The sequence below is a fragment of the Scyliorhinus torazame genome, chromosome 1 (assembly GCF_047496885.1).
Source record: "Scyliorhinus torazame isolate Kashiwa2021f chromosome 1, sScyTor2.1, whole genome shotgun sequence".
Classification (NCBI taxonomy): Eukaryota; Metazoa; Chordata; class Chondrichthyes; order Carcharhiniformes; family Scyliorhinidae; genus Scyliorhinus; species Scyliorhinus torazame.
In genome coordinates this window covers 314,141,747-314,163,277 of record NC_092707.1, presented here as the reverse complement: position 1 = coordinate 314,163,277, position 21,531 = coordinate 314,141,747, and the positions used below count along the sequence as shown (strand labels likewise).

The following is a 21,531-nucleotide window of genomic DNA, read 5'->3' as shown; positions in this document are numbered from 1 at the left end:
GGTCTGCAGACATCTGGAGAAGAGTGTAGGTGAATTGACGAACCCCTGTGGCAGTCGGGTCCAGGTATACTGCTCTCCATTGTAAGTGAAGGCAAACAAATATTGACTTTCAGTCGCAAGTGGGAGGGCAAAGAAGGCGTGCTGAAGGTCAATTACGGCAAAGACCCGGGCTTGAGCTGGAATTTGAGCCAGTATGTGGGCAGGGTTAGGGACGAGAGCATGTAACGGCTGTGCGATGGCATTAATTGAACGTAAATCCTGTACTAATCGGTACTGGTCTGGTTTGGCTGGTTTAGGCACAGCAAGTATTGGGGTGTTACATTCTGATTGGCAAGGGACCAAAATACCCTGTTTCAACAGTTCTTGAATTAATTTATCTATTGATGGAGCAGCTTGAGATTTCAGGGGGTATTGCCGAATGGAAGGTAGCTTTGCATGATCCTTAATCATTACCTTGATAGGTGTAACATTTGTCTTTCCCACTTGTGATGGGTATTCCGCCCAGACCTGTGGATTGACATATTCCAACACATCATGTCCCCTGTGATGCTGCAGTCGAGTGTTAATCGTTTCAGGGACCTCAAAATATTTTATGGTAGTGCCGTCCGGCATGACTTGAAGTGCGTAGTCTGTTGGATCTGAATGATCCACTGCCCTCCTGACCATTCGCCCCATATCCCTGGCATGGTACTGGTCATGGACCTGACGTGTAATATGAGGGCTTACCGAAGCTGACTGTGGCCATAAATGTGGTGATATTGTAACAAAATCGGCTGTACCTTCTTTTCCCGTGACTGTGGCTGTAACCTTGACTGGCCATTCGGTCTCAAGTAATGGCCGGTATTTGTCCTCCAACTCCCTGTTTCGTCCAGTTCTGTCATAGGCCAGGGTAACGTGATGCAGTGACTGTTCAACGTCTAACGCCCACCACTGGGGGGTGATAGAAATATAGCACAGTTGTCTCATCCTCCATGATGTAACCGTTACCCCCTCATCTCCGCATTCTAGCTGTAGCTGGAAGATACACAGTAAATCTCGGGCCAACAAGTTACAGTCCAATCCAGTAGTCACTACAAACTGATGCTCTGCAGACTTATTCTCGTAAGTGACTGTCACAGGTTCAGAAATAGGATACTCACACACCTGTCCTTGGAACCCTGACAATTGCTGCGTGTGGTCGGGTATTGGTAATTTAAGTGTTGATTGCACAGAAGACATAGCTGCCCCTGTGTCGATTACAAATGAGTGATGTTGATCTCCTATCTGCAGAGAGATAATAGGTTCCCTGTCCGATTGGAGAGTCCTTATGGCTAAATTAGCTAGTCAATCCTGTGTTGGGAAAGGGTTTTCCTGGGAGAAGTCAGTGTATCTCATCTGTCCTCCCCTTGGTGGGTACCCTCTCCTTTGGGTCGGATAATCTCCTTCTACTGCCTGTCTTTTAAAGGGGCATTCCTGTTGCCAGTGATCTACACGGCCGCAATTAAAACATGCATTGCTCCCTCTATTTCTGCCCCGTCCTCTTCTTCCAGTAGACCAATGGCCCCTCAGAGGGGGCTGCGGTTGTAGAGCTGTTGATTCGTTCGGTGGGCCATAAAAATGGGGTGAGGGTCCCTTTGGGTGGGTTTGGTATCCTCCTCTTCGCTGATCCACCCACCCAAAGTCACTATATTGGGGCTCCTGCTGGTAAACTACCATTTCTGCCGCTTGTTGGGGTCGCAGATCATCCTTTTTCATTACATACTCAGTCTTAACCTTTGTAACTGAGCCTCCTTCTTGGCCTACACCCTCCTTCCAGTAAAATCTGACTGCCCTTGCCATCTGGGAAGGGTCGTTCTCTGTCCAATTCATGTTATTACATTTCACAGCAGTAACCACAGAAGGTGGTAGGCAATGCATTAACATAGCACAGTATTGAGGGGAATTCTGACCATTTTGATACAGCAAATCGCCTGACTGCCCCCGGTAGATTTCATTAAAACGCTCCAGAAATTCCTCTGGCTCTTCAGTCTTCTTAGGTTTTAGGTCTAAGATAACAGAAAGATTTATGGGCCTTTGAAATGTGCTATTCAACGCATTCAAGATCTGTGTCCTTCTATCGTCGTCTAACGCATAGGCCTGCTGGAGTGCGGCATAACTAGCATAATTCAGGTGGTTAAGATAATTGCGGTACTCTGCTGGGGTTAAAATCTGCTGGACTAGGGCCCAGAGGTCCCTTGAATCAGCTTGATAAATTGAGATGGTAGTTCTCAAGGAATCCACGAAGGCAGCAGTAGATTTTTTTCTATCTGGGATTGTAGCCATAATAGCCATCATCTCACTGGGTGTCCATGGGAAGTAAACGTCTATCGTGGGGTTCGCTCCCGCAGTCACTGGGTCGGGGTTTCGCATCTTCCTAAACTGTAACTGTCTCCGAATGTCACCAGGGGGCACTCTAGCTATTTCCCCTGGTTGTTCGAAGACTTCAACGTCTCTCCCTGTCACTAGGGGGAGTTCTTTCTCTTCAAACAAAGTTGTTTCAGCTTCCTTTGTTCCCAAATCTTGTGATTTCTCCTTAGTTTGGGGAGACTTAGGTGATATGCTTAATTGTTTCTGGTGAGCATCAAGCCCCTCTCTCGCTGTCCGAGATCTTGTCCTAGAGCTAACTGGGCTTGTGGGACAGAGTTCCTTTTGCTCTTCCGGTTGTGAAGTTGGTAAATCAGGACCCACACTATCACCCAAAAGGGCTTGAGTTTCTGGCATATTTGAAATCTGAGGAGCAATGGCTGGGTATATATTATTGTACTCTGGTGGTTCTGGAATGAGCGCAGACCATACTATGGGTGCAGACGGAACTTTTACTGACTTTTCCAAATTATTGAATTTTTCTTCTTCTGTCAATTCAAGGCCAGCCATTGAACTACGTAGCTCGTCTCGTGTGTGACCCGGGTCCTTCCTGTCTCTATTTGCTCTTTTTTTAAATGCACATTCCTTTATCAAGATCTGTAATGTTTTTAGGTTACCCTGTTCACTAATTGGAATCCCCATTTTAAGGGCATTATCCTGCCAGCTGGACAACATAATCTTATCTTTTTCCTCTTGACAATATTGCCTCCATAATCCAATTAATTCTTTAGCTTTCATACCTTGATTTTTTCTCCAAATTTGTCCCTGGATTTTCTTAACCATTTCTAGGTCTTTGGTTCCCCCTAGTGGCCATTCATCTCCCGTTTTAGTTCTTAACTGTGCTGACAATTTTCTAAAATCCTTCGCTTTGTCCGGATACTTATCACATAATATTTGCAGTGGCATGCCTGGATCATTTGTGCTATCCAAGGAATTTCCCATAATCTCAACTAGTCCTCGGAACTGCGTTTTTTCGCCACTACAGTCCAAAGAGAAAATATTAGCTTAATCAACTATATTTTTAACACACACACAGAGGTGAACCATTTTCAATTTCAAATGTTACATCGACCTCTCATAACGTAACCCAACCGAATTAACTCACAAATAAAGTTGAACCATTTATATTTTAAATGTCACATCAACAATACAGCCTACCCCAGCCGAATTAACTCACAAATGAAGTTGAACCATTTATATGTTAAATGTCACATCAACAATACAGCCTACCCCAGCTGAATTAACTCTATGAAATCCCATCAATTAAAATGCTAATCCCCAGACTGACCTGTGATTTCGTCGAGGCGGTCTTTCTGTGCCAACCGCGAGTGACCAGACTAATCAGACAATAAGAAGGGAACAATCAATGCGCGGTCGTTTTCCAGTTCTACATTGAGGGCCCTTTGTTCCCCATCCTCCTGTTCATAATCAGTCTAATTCTGATTTCGCAGTTGGATCAGGATCGCCCTGAGAAATCCCGGTTTTCGGCACCAAATGTTGATTCCCAAATTTCTTTCTCCGTCAGTCTGGCCTCAATAAAAGTCGAGATGGATTTGCACGTAAAAAGAAGTTATTTTATTCAGCTTGCAAGCTTGATTCATTTCACAGAAACATAAGAGACATCCAGTCTCCTACATCCCAGAAAGCGAATGAACAAAGAGACAAAGGGATCTCTGCAAATCAATTCAAATGATATCAAGTTTCACATACTCGACGCCCATAGGTCAGCCTATATCCCTCCTGACCTGTTTGATCTATTCTGATTGGCTCACTTCCAATCCCTTTCTCTGGCCCCTATCAATGCAGCATCACTCTCGTAGACACACCTCTTCCTGCTTTCCCCATGCGGTCTCAAATCCCTTTGTCTCTATCTGCCAGAATCAAAGTGGCTTATTTCTACATTACATTAACTAATATCTCTAAAGTAACTATTTTATATCACATTCGTCAGGCAGAATAGAAAGGGAAAAACTGTACCCATTGCTGGAAGTATAGAGAACAAGAGGGCACAGATTTAAGGTAATTGGCAAAAGAAGCAGCGGCGACATGAAAAATGTTTTTGCACAGTGAGTGGTTATGGAATGCAGTGTGTGTGTATGGTGGAAGATGGTCTCAGCGAGCCATTCAAGAAAGATTGTATGAAAATTAAGAATGTGCAGGGCTCTGGGGAGAAGGTAGGGGACTGACTCCTTCGAAGGGCCAACACAATGGGCTGAATGATCACCTTCTGATTCTGAAATAATTGCAGCAAATTATCTGTGCAAATATTGGTGCATAAATTAAATCATAATAATATGAAATGAAATGAAAATCGCTTATTGTCAGTTTCAGCGGGAGCAGTGCGGAAGTGGCTGCTGGGAGGCAAGTCTGTCCTTTAAAAGCACTTGTCTTTGCAGGGGCAGGCCAGTCGATTGCGGCGGGAGAACAGCTGGTGAGTCAGTTTCAGCGGGAGCAGTGCGGAAGTGGCTGCTGGGAGGTAAGTCTGTCCTTTAAAAGCACTGGTCTTTGCAGGGGCAGGCCAGTCGATTTCGGCGGGCGTGGAGCTGGCTGGTTAGTCAATTTCAGCAGGAGCTGAGAATTTTTTTTTAAAAATTAGTGTTTTAGGCGGGAACAGGAAGTCGACCCGCGGACGTCTGGGAAGACCCTCACCAATAAATTCTGGTGGAGAGGAAACCCGAGACACTACACGTGTAGTGTCTCCCACCCGCCCTCCTCCTCTAACCTAATAATAAAACCCATTGGTCTGAGGTAAGTACCATATTTTATTATATTATTATTATTTTTTATAAAAATTTAATTTAGTTGTTAACCAGATCTTGGTAGAAAGTTAGAGGAATGGCAGGGAAGGGAGTGCAATGTTCCTCCTGCAGGATGATTGAGGTGAGGGATGCAGTTAGTGTCCCTGCTGATTTTACCTGCAGGAAGTGCTGCCATCTCCAGCTCCTCCAAGACCGAGTTAGGGAACTGGAGCTGGAGTTGGAAGAACTTCGGATCATTCGGGAGGCAGAAGGGGTCATAGATAGCAGCTTCAGGGAATTAGTTACACCAAAGATTGGAGATAGGTGGGTAACTGTAAGAGGGACTGGGAAAAAGCAGTCAGTGCAGGGATCCCCTGCGGTCGTTCCCCTGAGAAACAAGTATACAGCTTTGGATACTTGTGGGGGGGGGGGGACTTACCAGGGGTAAGCCATGGGGTACGGGCCTCTGGCACGGAGTCTGTCCCTGTTGCTCAGAAGGGAAGGGGGGAGAGAAGAGCAGAGCATTAGTAATTGGGGACTCTATAGTCAGGGGCACAGATAGGAGATTTTGTGGGAGCGTGAGAGACTCACGTTTGGTATGTTGCCTCCCAGGTGCAAGGGTACGTGATGTCTCGGATCGTGTTTTCCGGGTCCTTAGTGGGAGGGGGAGCAGCCCCAAGTCGTGGTCCAAATTGGCACTAACGACATAGGTAGGAAAGGGGACAAGGATGTCAGGCAGGCTTTCAGGGAGCGAGGATGGAAGCTCAGAACTAGAACAAACAGAGTCGTTATCTCTGGGTTGTTGCCCGTGCCACGTGATAGTGAGATGAGGAACAGGGAGAGAGAGCATTTAAACACGTGGCTACAGGGATGGTGCAGGCGGGAGGGATTCAGATTTCTGGATAACTGGGGCTCTTTCTGGGGAAGGTGGGACCTCTACAGACAGGATGGTCTACATCTGAACCTGAGGGGCACAAATATCCTGGGGGGGGGGGGGAGATTTGTTAGTGCTCTTTGGGGGGGTTTAAACTAATGCAGCAGGGGCATGGGAACCTGGATTGTAGTTTTAGGGTAAGGGAGAATGAGAGTATAGAGGTCAGGAGCACAGATTTGACGTCGCAGGAGGGGGCCAGTGTTCAGGTAGGTGGTTTGAAGTGTGTCTACTTCAATGCCAGGAGTATACGAAACAAGGTAGGGGAACTGGCAGCATGGGTTGGTACCTGGGACTTCGATGTTGTGGCCATTTCGGAGACATGGATAGAGCAGGGACAGGAATGGATGTTGCAGGTTCCGGGGTTTAGGTGTTTTAGTAAGCTCAGAGAAGGAGGCAAAAGAGGGGGAGGTGTGGCGCTGCTAGTCAAGAGCAGTATTACGGTGGCGGAGAGGATGCTAGATGGGGACTCTTCTTCCGAGGTAGTATGGGCTGAAGTTAGAAACAGGAAAGGAGAGGTCACCCTGTTGGGAGTTTTTTTATAGGCCTCCTAATAGTTCTTGGGATGTAGAGGAAAGGATGGCGAAGATGATTCTGGATAAGAGCGAAAGTAACAGGGTAGTTATTATGGGAGACTTTAACTTTCCAAATATTGACTGGAAAAGATATAGTTCGAGTACAATAGATGGGTCGTTTTTTGTACAGTGTGTGCAGGAGGGTTTCCTGAAACAATATGTTGACAGGCCAACAAGAGGCGAGGCCACGTTGGATTTGGTTTTGGGTAATGAACCAGGCCAGGTGTTGGATTTGGAGGTAGGAGAGCACTTTGGGGACAGTGACCACAATTCGGTGACGTTTACGTTAATGATGGAAAGGGATAAGTATACACCGCAGGGCAAGAGTTATAGCTGGGGGAAGGGCAATTATGATGCCATTAGACGTGACTTGGGGGGGATAAGGTGGAGAAGTAGGCTGCAAGTGTTGGGCACACTGGATAAGTGGGGCTTGTTCAAGGATCAGCTACTGCGTGTTCTTGATAAATATGTACCGGTCAGGCAGGGAGGAAGGCGTCGAGCGAGGGAACCGTGGTTTACCAAGGAAGTGGAATCTCTTGTTAAGAGGAAGAAGGAGGCCTATGTGAAGATGAGGTGTGAAGTTTCAGTTGGGGCGATGGATAGTTACAAGGTAGCGAGGAAGGATCTAAAGCGAGAGCCAAGACGAGCAAGGAGGGGACATGAGAAGTATTTGGCAGGAAGGATCAAGGAAAACCCAAAAGCTTTCTATAGGTATGTCATGAATAAGCGAATGACTAGGGAAAGAGTAGGACCAGTCAAGGACAGGGATGGGAAATTGTGTGTGGAGTCTGAAGAGATAGGCGAGATACTAAATGAATATTTTTCGTCAGTATTCACTCAGGAAAAAGATAATGTTGTGGAGGAGAATGCTGAGCCCCAGGCTAATAGAATAGATGGCATTGAGGTACGTAGGGAAGAGGTGTTGGCAATTCTGGACAGGCTGAAAATAGATAAGTCCCCGGGACCTGATGGGATTTATCCTAGGAATCTCTGGGAGGCCAGGGAAGAAATTGCTGGACCTTTGGCTTTGATTTTTATGTCATCATTGGCTACAGGAATAGTGCCAGAGGACTGGAGGACAGCAAATGTGGTCCCTTTGTTCAAAAAGGGGAGCAGAGATAACCCCGGCAACTTTAGACCGGTGAGCCTCACGTCTGTAGTGGGTAAAGTCTTGGAGGGGATTATAAGAGACAATATTTATAATCATCTAGATAGGAATAATATGATCAGGGATAGTCAGCATGGCTTTGTGAAGGGTAGGTCATGCCTCACAAACCTTATTGAGTTCTTTGAGAAGGTGACTGAACAGGTAGATGAGGGTAGAGCAGTTGATGTGGTGTATATGGATTTCAGCAAAGCGTTTGATAAGGTTCCCCACGGTAGGCTATTGCAGAAAATACGGAGGCTGGGGATTGAGGGTGATTTAGAGACGTGGATCAGAAATTGGCTAGCTGAAAGAAGACAGAGGGTGGTGGTTGATGGGAAATGTTCAGAATGGAGTACAGTCACAAGTGGAGTACCACAAGGATCTGTTCTGGGGCCGTTGCTGTTTGTCATTTTTATCAATGACCTAGAGGAAGGCGCAGAAGGGTGGGTGAGTAAATTTGCAGACGATACTAAAGTTGGTGGTGTTGTCGATAGTGTGGAAGGATGTAGCAGGTTACAGAGGGATATAGATAAGCTGCAGAGCTGGGCTGAGAGGTGGCAAATGGAGTTTAATGTAGAGAAGTGTGAGGTGATTCACTTTGGAAGGAATAACAGGAATGCGGAATATTTGGCTAATGGTAAAGTTCTTGAAAGTGTGGATGAGCAGAGGGATCTAGGTGTCCATGTACATAGATCCCTGAAAGTTGCCACCCAGGTTGATAGGGTTGTAAAGAAGGCCTATGGAGTGTTGGCCTTTATTGGTAGAGGGATTGAGTTCCGGAGTCGGGAGGTCATGTTGCAGCTGTACAGAACTCTGGTACGGCCGCATTTGGAGTATTGCGTACAGTTCTGGTCACCGCATTATAGGAAGGACGTGGAGGCTTTGGAGCGGGTGCAGAGGAGATTTACCAGGATGTTGCCTGGTATGGAGGGAAAATCTTATGAGGAAAGGCTGATGGACTTGAGATTGTTTTCGTTGGAGAGAAGAAGGTTAAGAGGAGACTTAATAGAGGCATACAAAATGATCAGGGGGTTGGATAGGGTGGACAGAGAGAGCCTTCTCCCGCGGATGGATATGGCTGGCACGAGGGGACATAGCTTTAAACTGAGGGGTAATAGATATAGGACAGAGGTCAGAGGTAGGTTCTTTACGCAAAGAGTAGTGAGGCCGTGGAATGCCCTACCTGCTACAGTAGTGAACTCGCCAACATTGAGGGCATTTAAAAGTTTATTGGATAAACATATGGATGATAATGGCATAGTGTAGGTTAGATGGCTTTTGTTTCGGTGCAACATCGTGGGCCGAAGGGCCTGTACTGCGCTGTATTGTTCTATGTTCTATGTTCTATTGTCACAAGTGGGCTTCAATTAAGTTACTGTGAAAAGCCCCTAGTCGCCACATTCCGACGCCTGTTCGGGGAGGCTGGTACGGGAATTGAACCGTGCTGCTGGCCTGCCTTGGTCTGCTTTCAAAGCCAGCTATTTAGTCCAGTGTGCTAAACCAATATTCTAATGCTACTGTTAATAAAACAAAAGGGATGAATGTTTTTGAACTGGTTTATTGTAAAACACATAAGCAGTTTTCCACTAACTTTTGTTGCATGAAATGTTTTTGTCCCCTGTACCCGGTCACCTTAACAGAAACACAAGTAAATGAATTTAAAATTCAATTTAACTGCACAAAAATGAATCAAACCTTATAAAAATAACAACTGAGTGTATATTTAGAGAAAGCATATTAGGAAGGTGGTATCTTATTTTGTTGCACAAAGCAGTTGTGATTAATGATCATCAACAGTCATAGATATACATTCAAAATAGTTTACAAGCAACAGTTAAGACTGTATCCTTTTCCTAGACCAGCTAGAATATATTTCTCAAATAATTCAAAATGAGTTTATAACAACAGTTTAAAAGTTATTTTCAAATAAATAGTTTCAACAGTTCTGAAGTCTTGTCTGCAATCCATCATTAAAACCAAGCCAGTTTTCACATAACTGGTACATGATCAGAGTAATAGAAGCAGATTTCCCTTTCCTGGATAGGAAATGACATTTATTTTAGGAAAATAAGTATTTATTACACAGTGGAGTCTTAAAATATATTTGAAATGCTGTATTCATTACAGTGCATATTTACAAAAAACAAATATACATCATTGCTTTATTTTAATAGCTTATACCAAAAACTATTTTGCCCAGTTTACTTAGTGAAACCTTATCTATATAATTAATTCCGTGCATGTCTATTACATTAACTCTTTCAAAGGTATTACAGCTAAAAATATGGTTTCAGAAGTGTTAGACCTCAAAGTATCATCCATCTGTTAATTTTGTAATAGGCTGAAATAACAACTTATTTATTTTTAATTACAAGTAAATATGATCGAATTGAAAGTAGTACACAGTAATATTGAGTTAACAGGAAAAAACTGAGCAATTAGATCCTTCAAATTTTTACTGAACTACCATTCATAAACAAGTACAAAAAACAGATTAATAAAATTACAGAGATAATTCTTTGTGAATTCCTTGAACAGCTACACTATTGCCTGAGCCACTAATTGAATAACCCTGAAAAATATAATTTACGTCTGGAAACTTACAACTAAAACATACAAAAAATGATCTTTCACCTTCTTCATAAAATCACCCATCTCTTGTTGAAAACCTGTTCAGTAAGTTTTGCTCCAGGAGGTCATCCACTTTCAGCTGCCTTCAGTTTTGTCCCCCCTTGATTTTCTGTGGGTTGCCTATCTTTCTTCGGCTTTGTGTTTTTGTAACGTCTATACCCTTTGTGATTCCCAAATTCCCAGCAAAGGACACCACAAAAGCGACATTTTAAAGCAATTAGGAGTATAAATGTCATCCCATAGACTATTCTGAAACCATATTATCATCCAACACAATTTAGGCACTGTTCCATCTCAGTCTATCAATGTCAGTTCATGCCCCGTTTTCTCCAATTCAAAAATAAGCTGAACACACAGAAGTCTATTTTTTTCAATCCTGACTGCATGCCCCAATCCATGTGCTCTGCTTTCTTATATGGCTCAACCAGCTCCTCAGCTCTCAATGCTTCTGGGTTTGGGTTAATTCACCTGCTTCCTGCCCAACAAGACCCATCTGCTTTACAGCAACATCATAGTGAAGCATGACACAATCCAAAAACATCAGAAATTAAACTGCCATTAGGTGAATGCCTCTCTGCCTGGGAATCGGTTTGCAAAATACATCATCACTGTGCCTCCAGAAGCTGCCTTTTTCATGGTTCCATTCTGAAAACCCCATCCATGGCAACATTATGGTCCTACAAAGTCATAATTTGGTGGGTATCAGGTGGTTTCATTTTCCATGATTGGGCTGTAATATTTTAAATAATTCTAGACTCTAAAATAACTTTTGATAATTTTTTTAAATGCTAAAAATATCAGGCACACTCAGTCACAGTTCATAAGCATCCCACCCTATCCCTCCACAATTCTAACAACTGGCGTCCACCTGCTCACCCCATCTTCCTCTAACTAATTGTTTATTCTCTCTCTCTGCCACAAGGCACCCAATGGGAGATCTTTAAGTTGGGCTATGATTATGCCATCAAAGTTGCTTATAGGAAAACAACTCCACTTCTATGTCTTTAGTCAACTCTTTCAGACATCAAAATTCCTTCCCAATGTTGAACAGCAAGATAGTCGTTGCACCCAGGCAAAACAAGAATCACAGCTCAAGCAAGCATGAGAGAATTTAGCTTCAGAATAGAAACACATCAGAGACACCGTCACCATTCAGCTCTCTTAAATTGTAAGCCACTTGTAGTTATTCAAATTTGCATACTAAAGATGCTCCATTTTGGATCAAAAAACAAGCTTTATTGTTTGGGTAATTTACAAGAATTATCATGCTTTCAAAATAAATTTACTTCTTAAGCCTTGTTTAAAAAATGACTAGATATAATTAACAGCTTGCATTTATCGTGTTTTTGATGAGAAAAATCTCCCAAGTGCTTTACAGAGATGCTAAGGAAAACAGGGACTGGCCAAAGGAGGAAAGACTAAGGAAGGGAGCTTGTAGAAAGATGTGGTTTTGAAGGAGGCCCTTAATGAAGGGAAGAAGAAGTTGAGTGGATAGGAGAGGGAGTGAGGACAGAGAGATACCAGTAGATAGCGAGAGAAAGAGATGGTGGAGGATCAGAGGGGTTTAGGGAGGGAATCCACATTTTGGGGTATAGATGGCTGAAGGCACAGCTTCTAATCAATCGTGAAAAGGAATAAATACTTCGAGTTTGTTATTGCACTAGCTAGACAGAAGTATCATTGAAGCTACTATTTAAACTTTCAGAAAACTGGAAGACACATACAGATTGTTTTGCTGGTAAAGGAACTTGGACAATGCATACAGGGGATGCTCTACCATGAGACTGGGATGAGGAAGAAATCGAGCTTTCACTTGAACTGCTCCGAGTCTCTGTACTTGTGCTACTTTTCTTCATCTTTCGCCTCTTTGCCAAAGGAGCATTTTCAACACTTTGGAGGAAAAATCCTCTCTTGCACTTATTAAAGGCCTAAATAAGAAAGTAACATTTAAAAAAACGAATATGCTCTCGATACAAGAAGTGCAACATAGTATAAAGTAATTTTGTAAAGATCTCCTAACTGCCTTTGAGAATGTTGGATGATGGCATTAAGTTAACTTATTTCATTAATAGTACAAACTGTTCACAATGCAGAAACTGTTATCTTGTCCAACTTTGATAACATTTCCAAGGACTGGCAAGGCCCCATCACAGATTCTTTTCTAATTGTCAATTTTTTCAAAGCTGCTCCCATTTTTAAAATGTGGTGTGGCCTGAGAAACACTGAAAAGATGTAAAATGCCATGAGCATCTATTTTTGCGTGCCAATTTTCTCCCCTCCTGAAGGTCTTCAACTTTCTGCTAGAGTGCAGTTTGAAAGCTGGCAGGCACACTAAAGTACCTCATCCAAATGGCAATTATTCATGAACAAATAGAGTTACTCAACAGTTAAAACTAATGCACTTCTTAAGAAATGTTTGCACACAGATTTCTAGCACGTTTATCTTCCCGACTCTATCCCAGGGTGCCAACACCATATGTAGAATCCCTACTGCTGTCCTAGTTAGCAGTTACTGGATGGGCTGAGCAACTGTAAGGAACCTAGTTACATTTTGAAATGTATAGAAAAGCTAGAACTGACCATTTTGCAGGGAGGGGGAAATAAAGTTTCAAGTTAACCCTTGGTGGTAGCTTTGTTACTGCAATATTTGTGTTTACTTGACAACATTCAAAATTGTTTTTAAACTTTAAAAACTTTGCTTTGAAGTAAATTAACAATCCAATGCCATGCATTACTGATCACTCCAGTTTAAATTGGCCAGAGTTTCTGATTTAAGACTTAAGATCTTACCATAGAAGACTTGAAGTAGCTATTGGCGGAAGGTTCAAGAATATTTGGAGACATCAATGGATTAGAGGACAAACAGTGGCTTTTTTGAAACCAGTTGTTGAAACTTAAGTTGGATAACTTCAGACGAGAGTTTGGATCCACAGTAAGTAAACCTATAGAGTTATGTATAATGTCATTACTTCAAAGCTAATAAATAAGTTTGAAAAAGAACTTTGATAAATGATAGATTTATAGATAAATAATATTTTTTGTATGGCTTTAGGAGATGTTGTTGTCGCCATTTTACTGTTAAGTTCCCTAACCAGTTCAATGCCCTGGAGAGCAAGTGCAAATAAATAATAATTAATTATATAATTATTAGCTTACATACATGTTTTATTACAGCACTACCGGAACAATTTGACCCAAATGGTAAAGATTGAAAGGTACATTACCTTGCACAAGTTCCTTAGCTTCTTGTGAAACATTGTTCCACGTTTCTCCGGCAAGTGAAAAGTTCCCCTCCTTTATTGTTCTTGTTATTTCATCAGTACTTGATATTACTGTTTGCTGCATACTTTGGAAAGGGATCAGTCCTGACAACATTGTATACTAGAATACAGCAAACACATATGCATTATAGAAGGCTACTTTTTAAGCAGTAAAACATTTGGGTGAGGAGTAGAAATAATCCATTTTACAGATATCCATAATTTCTTATCAGATGGTTGTTTCATATCCCAAAGCTTTTTGAAATTTGCTAGCCAGTGTCAGAAACAAGTTTTGGCAATTCTTGGATGAGACGACCATATCTCATGACAATTTAGCAAGACATTAAATCTACCTCTTTTTCTTTCTCTATTTGAAAACCTTGCAGTGACCAATTAGTCTCGAGGGCCAAGGGATGGCATATAGCCAGTATTGTAAATCATTCAAGTTCCATAATTTCTTACAGTGATGCACTCCCTGTTGTAAGAGAATACATTTCCAGGGATGAGAATGGGAAACGATTAGGACAGGTGAAGAAAAGAACCAAGGTAGTTTTTCTTCCATTTCCACACAAATTTATCAATAGTCAATCATGAACACTGAAAGTGGTTTTCGAGCAACTTGTAACAGACCATTTTGGTCTTGTGTCTAAAAATTGGGTAAATTTATTACTGTTACTGGAATCTAGAGACATGGAATAATAATCAAGAGAAAATAGGATTTCAAATTCCACCATGGCAGTTTGAAAATTTTAATTCTAGGAATACAGGTTCATAGCTCCTTGAAGGTGGAGTCGCAGGTAGACAGGGTGATGAAGAAGGCATTCAGTATGCTAGGTTTTATTGGTAAGAATATTGAATAGAGGAGTTGGGACATCTTACCAAAACTTTGGTAAGACCACACATGGAATACTATGTTCAGTTCTGGTCACCCTATTATAGGAAGGATATTGTTAAACTAGAAAGAGTGCAGAAGAGATTTACGAGAATGTTACCAGGACTTGATGGTCTGAGTTATAAGGAAAGGCTGGATAGGCTGGGACTTTTTTCCCTGGAGTGTAGGAGGCTTAGGGGTGATCTTATAGAGGTCTATAAAATAATGAGGAGATTGATAAGGTAGATAGTCGACATCTACCTTAGGTAGAGGAGTCCAGAATTAGAGGACATAGGTTTAAGGTGAGAGGAGGGAGATACAAGGGAGACCAGAGGGGAAATTTCTTCACACAGAGGGTGGTGAGCATCTGGCCAGAGATGGGTACAATTTTGTCCTTTAAAAAGCAGTTAGACAGTTACATGGGCAGGGTGGTATAGAGGAATATGGGCCAAATGCAGGCAAGTTGGACTTGCATAGTGATAGAAACTGGGCGGCATGGACCAGCTGGGCCAAAGGCCCTGTTTCCATGCTGTAAACATCTATGACTCTAATTCAGTTCAGAAAAATCTAGCATCAGGAAAGTGACCATGAAACTGCTGGATTGTGCTAAAAATCCATTGGTTCACTAATGCTCTGTGGAGAAGGAAACATCCTGTGCTTTTCCACTCCTGCCTGTATGTAAATGTCATTCCACAAAAACATGGGTGACTCTTAACTGCATTCTGTAATGGCCGGGCAACCATTCAATTGCGTTAACCCACAACAAAAAATTGACTGCATCAGTTCAAGAAAAACACCCACTACATTCTCAGGACAATGAGAGATGGGCAGTAAGTGTTGACTTTGTCATTGATGCCCACAATTCAAGGGATTACATTTAAAAAAAAGCTAAAACAGTAGGTTAATGAACAATGGCCTCTGCAAGAAAATGAAAATGAATGAATCAGGGCAGCACGGTGTCTAGCACTGCTGCCTCACAGTGCCAAGGACCCGGGTTCGATCCCGACCCCAGGTCACTGTCTGTGTGGAGTGATGCGACCATCAATTCGCTCAAGGACTTCTTTTGGAGCAAAACAGTGGTTTTAATTAACTATCAACTTTGCCTGCCTGCGACTGGTATATACGGAGGACAGTCCCACAGGCCAGCTACTCTTGTACTCCTTCAAAGGAGCGGAGCCATGGGCTGAGCCCGTACATGCTCCAACATCCTCCAACATCTCCCCCTGTGGGTGAAACCATACAATGGCCCACAGATAAAACCCACAGGGTTAATAACATAGAACATAACTGGTGAATTAACTGTATTTACAAACATAGAACATAACTGGTGAATTAACTGTATTTACACTCACCACATTCACCCCCTGTAAAAAAAAATAAAGTCCGGCGGAGGTGATGGGTCACAAGTTCAGCCGGTCCGGCGCCCGGATCGTATGCTGCGACTGCCGAAGCACTGGTGTTGCAGCTGCTTCAGGTGGCTGGGGAAGTGGGTCCGGTGCAGCCCCAGGGGTGGACTCCGGGAGCGGCTCTTCCTGAGTTCCATTCCTGCGGACTGGTGTGCCGGTGGAAGGGAGCGTGGGAGCCAAAGAGGTGCGGGGGCGCTGGGCATGGGAGAAAGAGCGGGGTACAGCACGGGGGGGGGGGGGGGGGTACTGTGGACGTAGTGGTGGCGGAGCCTGCGGGCGCAAGGTCTTGGAGGGAGACGGTATCCTGTCGACCATCGGGGTGCTCAACATATGCGTAGTGCGGGTTTGAGTGCAGGAGCTGGACCCTCTCTACCAGGGGATCAGTCTTATGGGTCCGAACGTGTTTCCGGAGGAGAACCGGACCTGGTGTCATCAGCCAGGGTGGGAGCGAGGCCCCTGAGGTAGTCCCCCTAGGGAAAATTAAACAAGCGGTCATGAGGAGTCTGGTTTGTGGCCGTGCAAAGGAGGGACCTAATAGCATGGAGCGTATCGGTGAGGACTTCCTACCAGTGGGAAACCAGGAGATGCCTGGACCGTAGGGTCAGTAGGACGGTCTTCCAAACCGTCGCGTTCGCCCTCTCCACCTGTCCATTTCCCCGGGGGTTGTAACTGGTAGTCCTACTCGAGGCGATGCCTTTACTGAGCAGGTACTGACGCAGTTCGTCGCTCATGAACGACTAGCCCCTGTCGCTGTGGACGTAGTTGGGGAAAGCAAACAGGGTGAAGACACTGTGCAGGGCTCTGATAACAGTGGGGGTGGTCATATCGGGGCACGGGATGACAAATGGGAAACGGGAGAACTCATCAATAATATTGAGAAAGTAGGTATTGCGATTATTCGAGGGGAGGGGCCCTTTGAAATTGATACTGAGGCGTTCAAAGGGCCGGGACAATTTCACCAGGTGGGCCTTATCTGGTCGATAGAAGTGCGGTTTACACTCCGCACAGATTTGGCAGTCCCTGGTCACGCTTTGACCTCCTCGGTGGAGTAGGCAGGTTGTGGGCCTTGATATAATGTGCGAGCCGGGTGACCCCCGGGTGACAGAGGTCGTCCTGGATAGCCCGTAGTCGGTCCTCTTGCGTACTGGCGCATGTGTCGCGGGACAGGGCATCTGGGGACTCGTTGAGCTTCCCAGGACGATATACTATATTGTAATTATCGGTGGAGAGTTCGATTCTCCACCTCAAGATCTTATAGTTCTTGATTTTGCCCCGCTGCGTCTTATCGAACATGAAGGCTACCGATCGTTGGTTGGTGACGAGGGTAAACCTCCTGCCAGCGAGGTAGTGCCTCCAGTGCCGCACGGCTTCCACGATGGCTTGAGCCTCTTTTTCGACCGAGGAGTGTCGAAGTTCAGAGGCGGTGAGGGTGCGTGAAAAAAACGCAACCGGTCTGCCTGCTTGATTGAGAGTGGCGACAAGAGCGATCTCTGATGCGTCGCTCTCTACCTGAAAGGGGACGGACTCGTCCACCACACGCATCGCGGCTTTGGCGATGTCCGCCTTGATGCAGTTGAAGGCCTGGCGGGCCTCGGCTGCCAGAGGGAAAAGGGTGGCCTTAAATAGTGGGCGGCCTTTGTCCGCATACTGGGGGACCCAGTGGGCGTAGTAAGAAAAAAATCCAAGGCACCTCTTGAGGGCCTTGGGACAGTGAGGGAGAGGGAGTTGCAGGAGGGGGCGCAGACGGTCAGGGTCGGGCCCTAGGACTCCGGTTTCCACGACGGAGCCGAGGATGTCTAGCCTGGTGGTGCGGAAAACGCATTTCTCCTTATTATAGGTGAGATTAGGTTTTTGGGCGGTTAGGAGAAATCGGTGGAGGTTGGCGTCGTGGTCCTGCTGATCATGGCTGCAGATGGTGACGTTGTCCAAGTACGGAAACGTGGCCTGCAGCCCGTACTGGTCCACCATTCGGTCCATTGCTCATTGGAACACAAAACCCCCATTCGTGATGCCAAAAGGGACCCGGAGGAAATGAAAAAGGCGGCCGTCTGCCTCAAATGCCGTGTAGTGGCGATCCTCCGGACGGATTGGGGGCTGGTGGCATGCAGACTTCAGATCCACCGTGGAGAACACACGGTAGTGAGCGATCTGATTGACCATGTGTCTGCAATCCGGGGTAGGGGGTACACATCAAGTTGCGTAAATGGTCTGGCTGTAATCAACCACCGTCCAGAGCTTCTCCCCGGTCTTAACGACCACCACCTGAGCTCTCCAGGGTCTATTGCAGGCCTCTATGACTCCTTCCCGCAAGAGACGCAGGACGTCAGACCTAATAAATATTCTGTCCTGCATGCTATATCGCCTGCTGCGAGTGGCTACTGGCTTGCAATCAGCGGTGAGATTAACGAAGAGGGAAGGAGGGTCGACTTTCAGAGTGGCTAGGCTGCACAGAGTGAGTGGGGGCAGGAGTCCGCTAAAGCTAAGCGTCAGGTTCTTGAGATTACATTGAAAATCGAGCCCTAAAAGGAGGGGGGCACAGAGGTCTGGGAGCACGTACAGCAGGAAATTAGTGTACTCAGCGCCCTGTACCGCTAAGGTTACCGTAGTGCACCCTCGGATTTGTACCGAGTGCGACCCGGAGGCGAGGGAAATTGTTTGTTGCGCCGGGAATATCGGGAGTGAGCAGCGGTTTACCAGATCCGGATGGATCAAACTCTCGGTGCTCCCAGAGTCGAACAGGCAAGGTGTTTCATACCCGTTAATCCGGACGGCCATCATTGAGCTCTTGAGGTGCTTGGGTCGCGACTGGTCCAAGGTGACTGCGCTGAGTTGAGGGTAACCGGCGGCGTGGTCAGCTGTGCTGGTGCAGCCCCCCGGTGACTGTCTGAGCAGGTTGTACGCGTCGAGCGGTGTAGCAGATGGCGTCCCCCATTGATCAAGCGTGGCGGGTGTCGAGGAAGATGGCGTCCCCCATGATCACAAGTGGACGGCCGCATGGGGGAAGATGGCCAAAATGGTGGCCCCTGTGAGTCGCACGTGCTCTGCGGAGTCGGAGTCGGCAGGCACGCTGCCACATTGAGAGGTCTGCGGGCCTGAGAGTCGGTAGTCCGGGTCTGAGATTTCGCTACTTAGGCTTGGCGAGGCAGACCTTGGCGAAATGCCCTTTCGGCCGCAACTGTTGCAGTGCACGTTGCGGGTCGGGCAGTGCTGTCGAGGGTGTTGAGGCTGGCCGCAAAAATAACAAGGCAACCTCCCATAATGAGCGGGTGGGCGTGCAGCACAGGCCTGGGGTAGTCTCTGGTCGGGAGCCCACGAGGGGGTCGAGTGTTCGGCCGGAAATGCTGTGAGGCTCTGGAAAGCGACCTCCAGAGAAGTCGCCAGCTTCACCGTCTCGTCCAGGTCCTGGGTCCTTTTCTCGAGCAGTCGCTGCCGCACGTAATTTGATCTGACCCCCGCAACGTAGATGTCTCGGACGGCGAGCTCCATGTGCTGAGTGGCCGTAACGGCCTGATAGTTGCAGTTGCACGCGAGGGCTTTGAGGTCGCACAGATAGTCGTCGAGTGACTCCCCGGGGCTCTGCCGTCGAGTAGTGAGAATATGTCGCGCATAGACCTCGTTCACAGGCTGCACGTAGATGCGCTCGAGGATTGCGAGAGCGGCGGTATATTGAGTTGCACAGAAATGCGGTGGCTCACCTGTGAGTGGAGACTCAATTTTTGTTCGTCCGTGATGGATGGCGTCGGCGACGTGGCACGGTAGGTCTTGAAACACTGCAGTCAGGGTGAAAAAATTTCCTTCGCCTCCGCGGCCTGTGGATCGAGCTCCAGTCTGTCAGGTTTGAGGACTGACTCCATAATCGTTTTTGTTCAGATAGTTAATTAAATTGATGCGACCATCAATTCACTCAAGGACTCGTGTCGGAATAAAACAGTGGTTTTAATTAACTATCAACTTTGCCTGCCTGCGACTGGTACATACGGAGGACAGTCCCACAGGCCAGCTACTCTTGTACTCCTTCAAAGGGGTGGAGCCATGGGCTGAGCGCGTACATGCTCCAACATCTCCCTCTGTGGGTGAAGCCATACAATGGCCCACAGATAAAACCCACAGGGTTAATAACATAGAACATAACTGGTGACTTAACTGTATTTACAAACATAGAACGTAACTGGTGAATTAACTGTATTTACATTCACCACATGGAGTTTGCACATCCTCCCAGTGTCTGCATGAGTCACAACCCACAACCCAAAGATGTGCAGGATAGGTGGTTAGGCCCTTAATTGGAAAATAATAATTGGGTACTCTAAATTTATATAAAAAAGGAATGGATCAGGACAATAGTTGTATGTCAGGATGGTGTAAACTACATCGTTCCCTGGATCAGCCTACTTCAAAACTTTCACTGCAATGCTCACACTGGCTGCACCGGTCAGTTCTGTAATAAGTACATTTTGTAAATTGGCTATTCCTCAGTCTCTCCAGGCATAACTACAATTCAGTGTTAATTTCTGATGTGAAATTGTATTTAAGATGACGGATATAGAATCCCCACAAGTACTTCAAGACTCGGATTTCAGTTCTGCCCAGTTGGATAAAATCCAAATTCCACACGTGGAAGGACAATCACTGCAATACCATTTTGTCTTTCAAAAATATTTTATTAAACAATTTACAAGCATTCCATATACTTACCAATATTACTCCAAGACTCCATAGGTCACAAGACTCGTCATAACCATTTTGCTTGAAAATCTCAGGAGCTGCATATAGCAAAGTGAAGCACGGCGTCTTCAATGGCTGGCTGTCAGAAGGCTTAACTCTTGCAAATCCAAAATCTACTATTTTGATCATTGCACCATCATTTTGATCAGTAAACAAAATATTCTGTCAACAAAAAAGTGTATTTTATTGCATCAATTAATCTTATAAACATTTGCCCAAAGACTATGAAAATAAAAATGCAAAGATTTATTACCTAAAACCTGAAGCATTTTGGCCTAGAGTTATATACACTTGTTTGGCAGCGTCAGTCTTGGGTTTTAGTTTCCTCACAGTACATTTAAATATAGTCAAATGTTATACACATAGTATGCATTTCAGTGTACCAAACTCCATTTTGAAAGTGTTTATTCATTTTTAAAAAAATACTTGGGATGCACAAATACTCTTTCAGTTAAGCAACATCTTAATTTTAAAATTCTCTTCTTCATAGTCTCCCTTCATCGCCTCACCTCCCACATCTCTTTATTCTCTTCTAGCCCTGCAACCCTCATCTAATTCTAGCCTCTTGAGCGTCCAGGATTGTAATCACTCCATCTTTGGCAGCCACATCTTCATAACCTAGGCCTCGAGTTCTGGAATTGCCTCCCTTTGCCTCTCTGCCTCTCCGTCTTGCTCTCCTTTAACATGCTCCTTAAAATCTAACCATTTAACCAAGCTTTTTGGTAATGTGCCCGTATATCAAATATGGCTCAGTGTCATGTTTTATTTTATAATGTTCTTGTGAGCATTTTGGAAGATTTTATTACATGATAGCTGCAAAATATGTTGTTGTAGAATTATGGCAAAACAAAACATTTGGTCCAAC

At 45.0% G+C, this 21,531-nt stretch overlaps 1 protein-coding gene across 2 annotated transcripts in view; it reads right to left on the bottom strand.

Moving 5' to 3' along the window:
• Window positions 1-9,315: 9,315 nt before the first annotated feature.
• Window positions 9,316-21,531, bottom strand: part of LOC140424188 (ribosomal protein S6 kinase alpha-5-like) — a 201,724-nt gene continuing 189,508 nt past the window's right edge. For both annotated transcript variants that reach the window (XM_072507844.1, XM_072507846.1), the window contains 5 exons: window positions 20,637-20,828; window positions 13,629-13,785; window positions 13,195-13,346; window positions 12,129-12,332; window positions 9,316-9,405 (listed from right to left, as the gene is read on the bottom strand). In XM_072507844.1, the coding sequence (XP_072363945.1) occupies window positions 9,331-9,405; window positions 12,129-12,332; window positions 13,195-13,346; window positions 13,629-13,785; window positions 20,637-20,828 (780 nt within the window). In that variant the 3' untranslated portion in view covers window positions 9,316-9,330. The remainder of the gene's footprint in view (window positions 9,406-12,128; window positions 12,333-13,194; window positions 13,347-13,628; window positions 13,786-20,636; window positions 20,829-21,531) is intronic.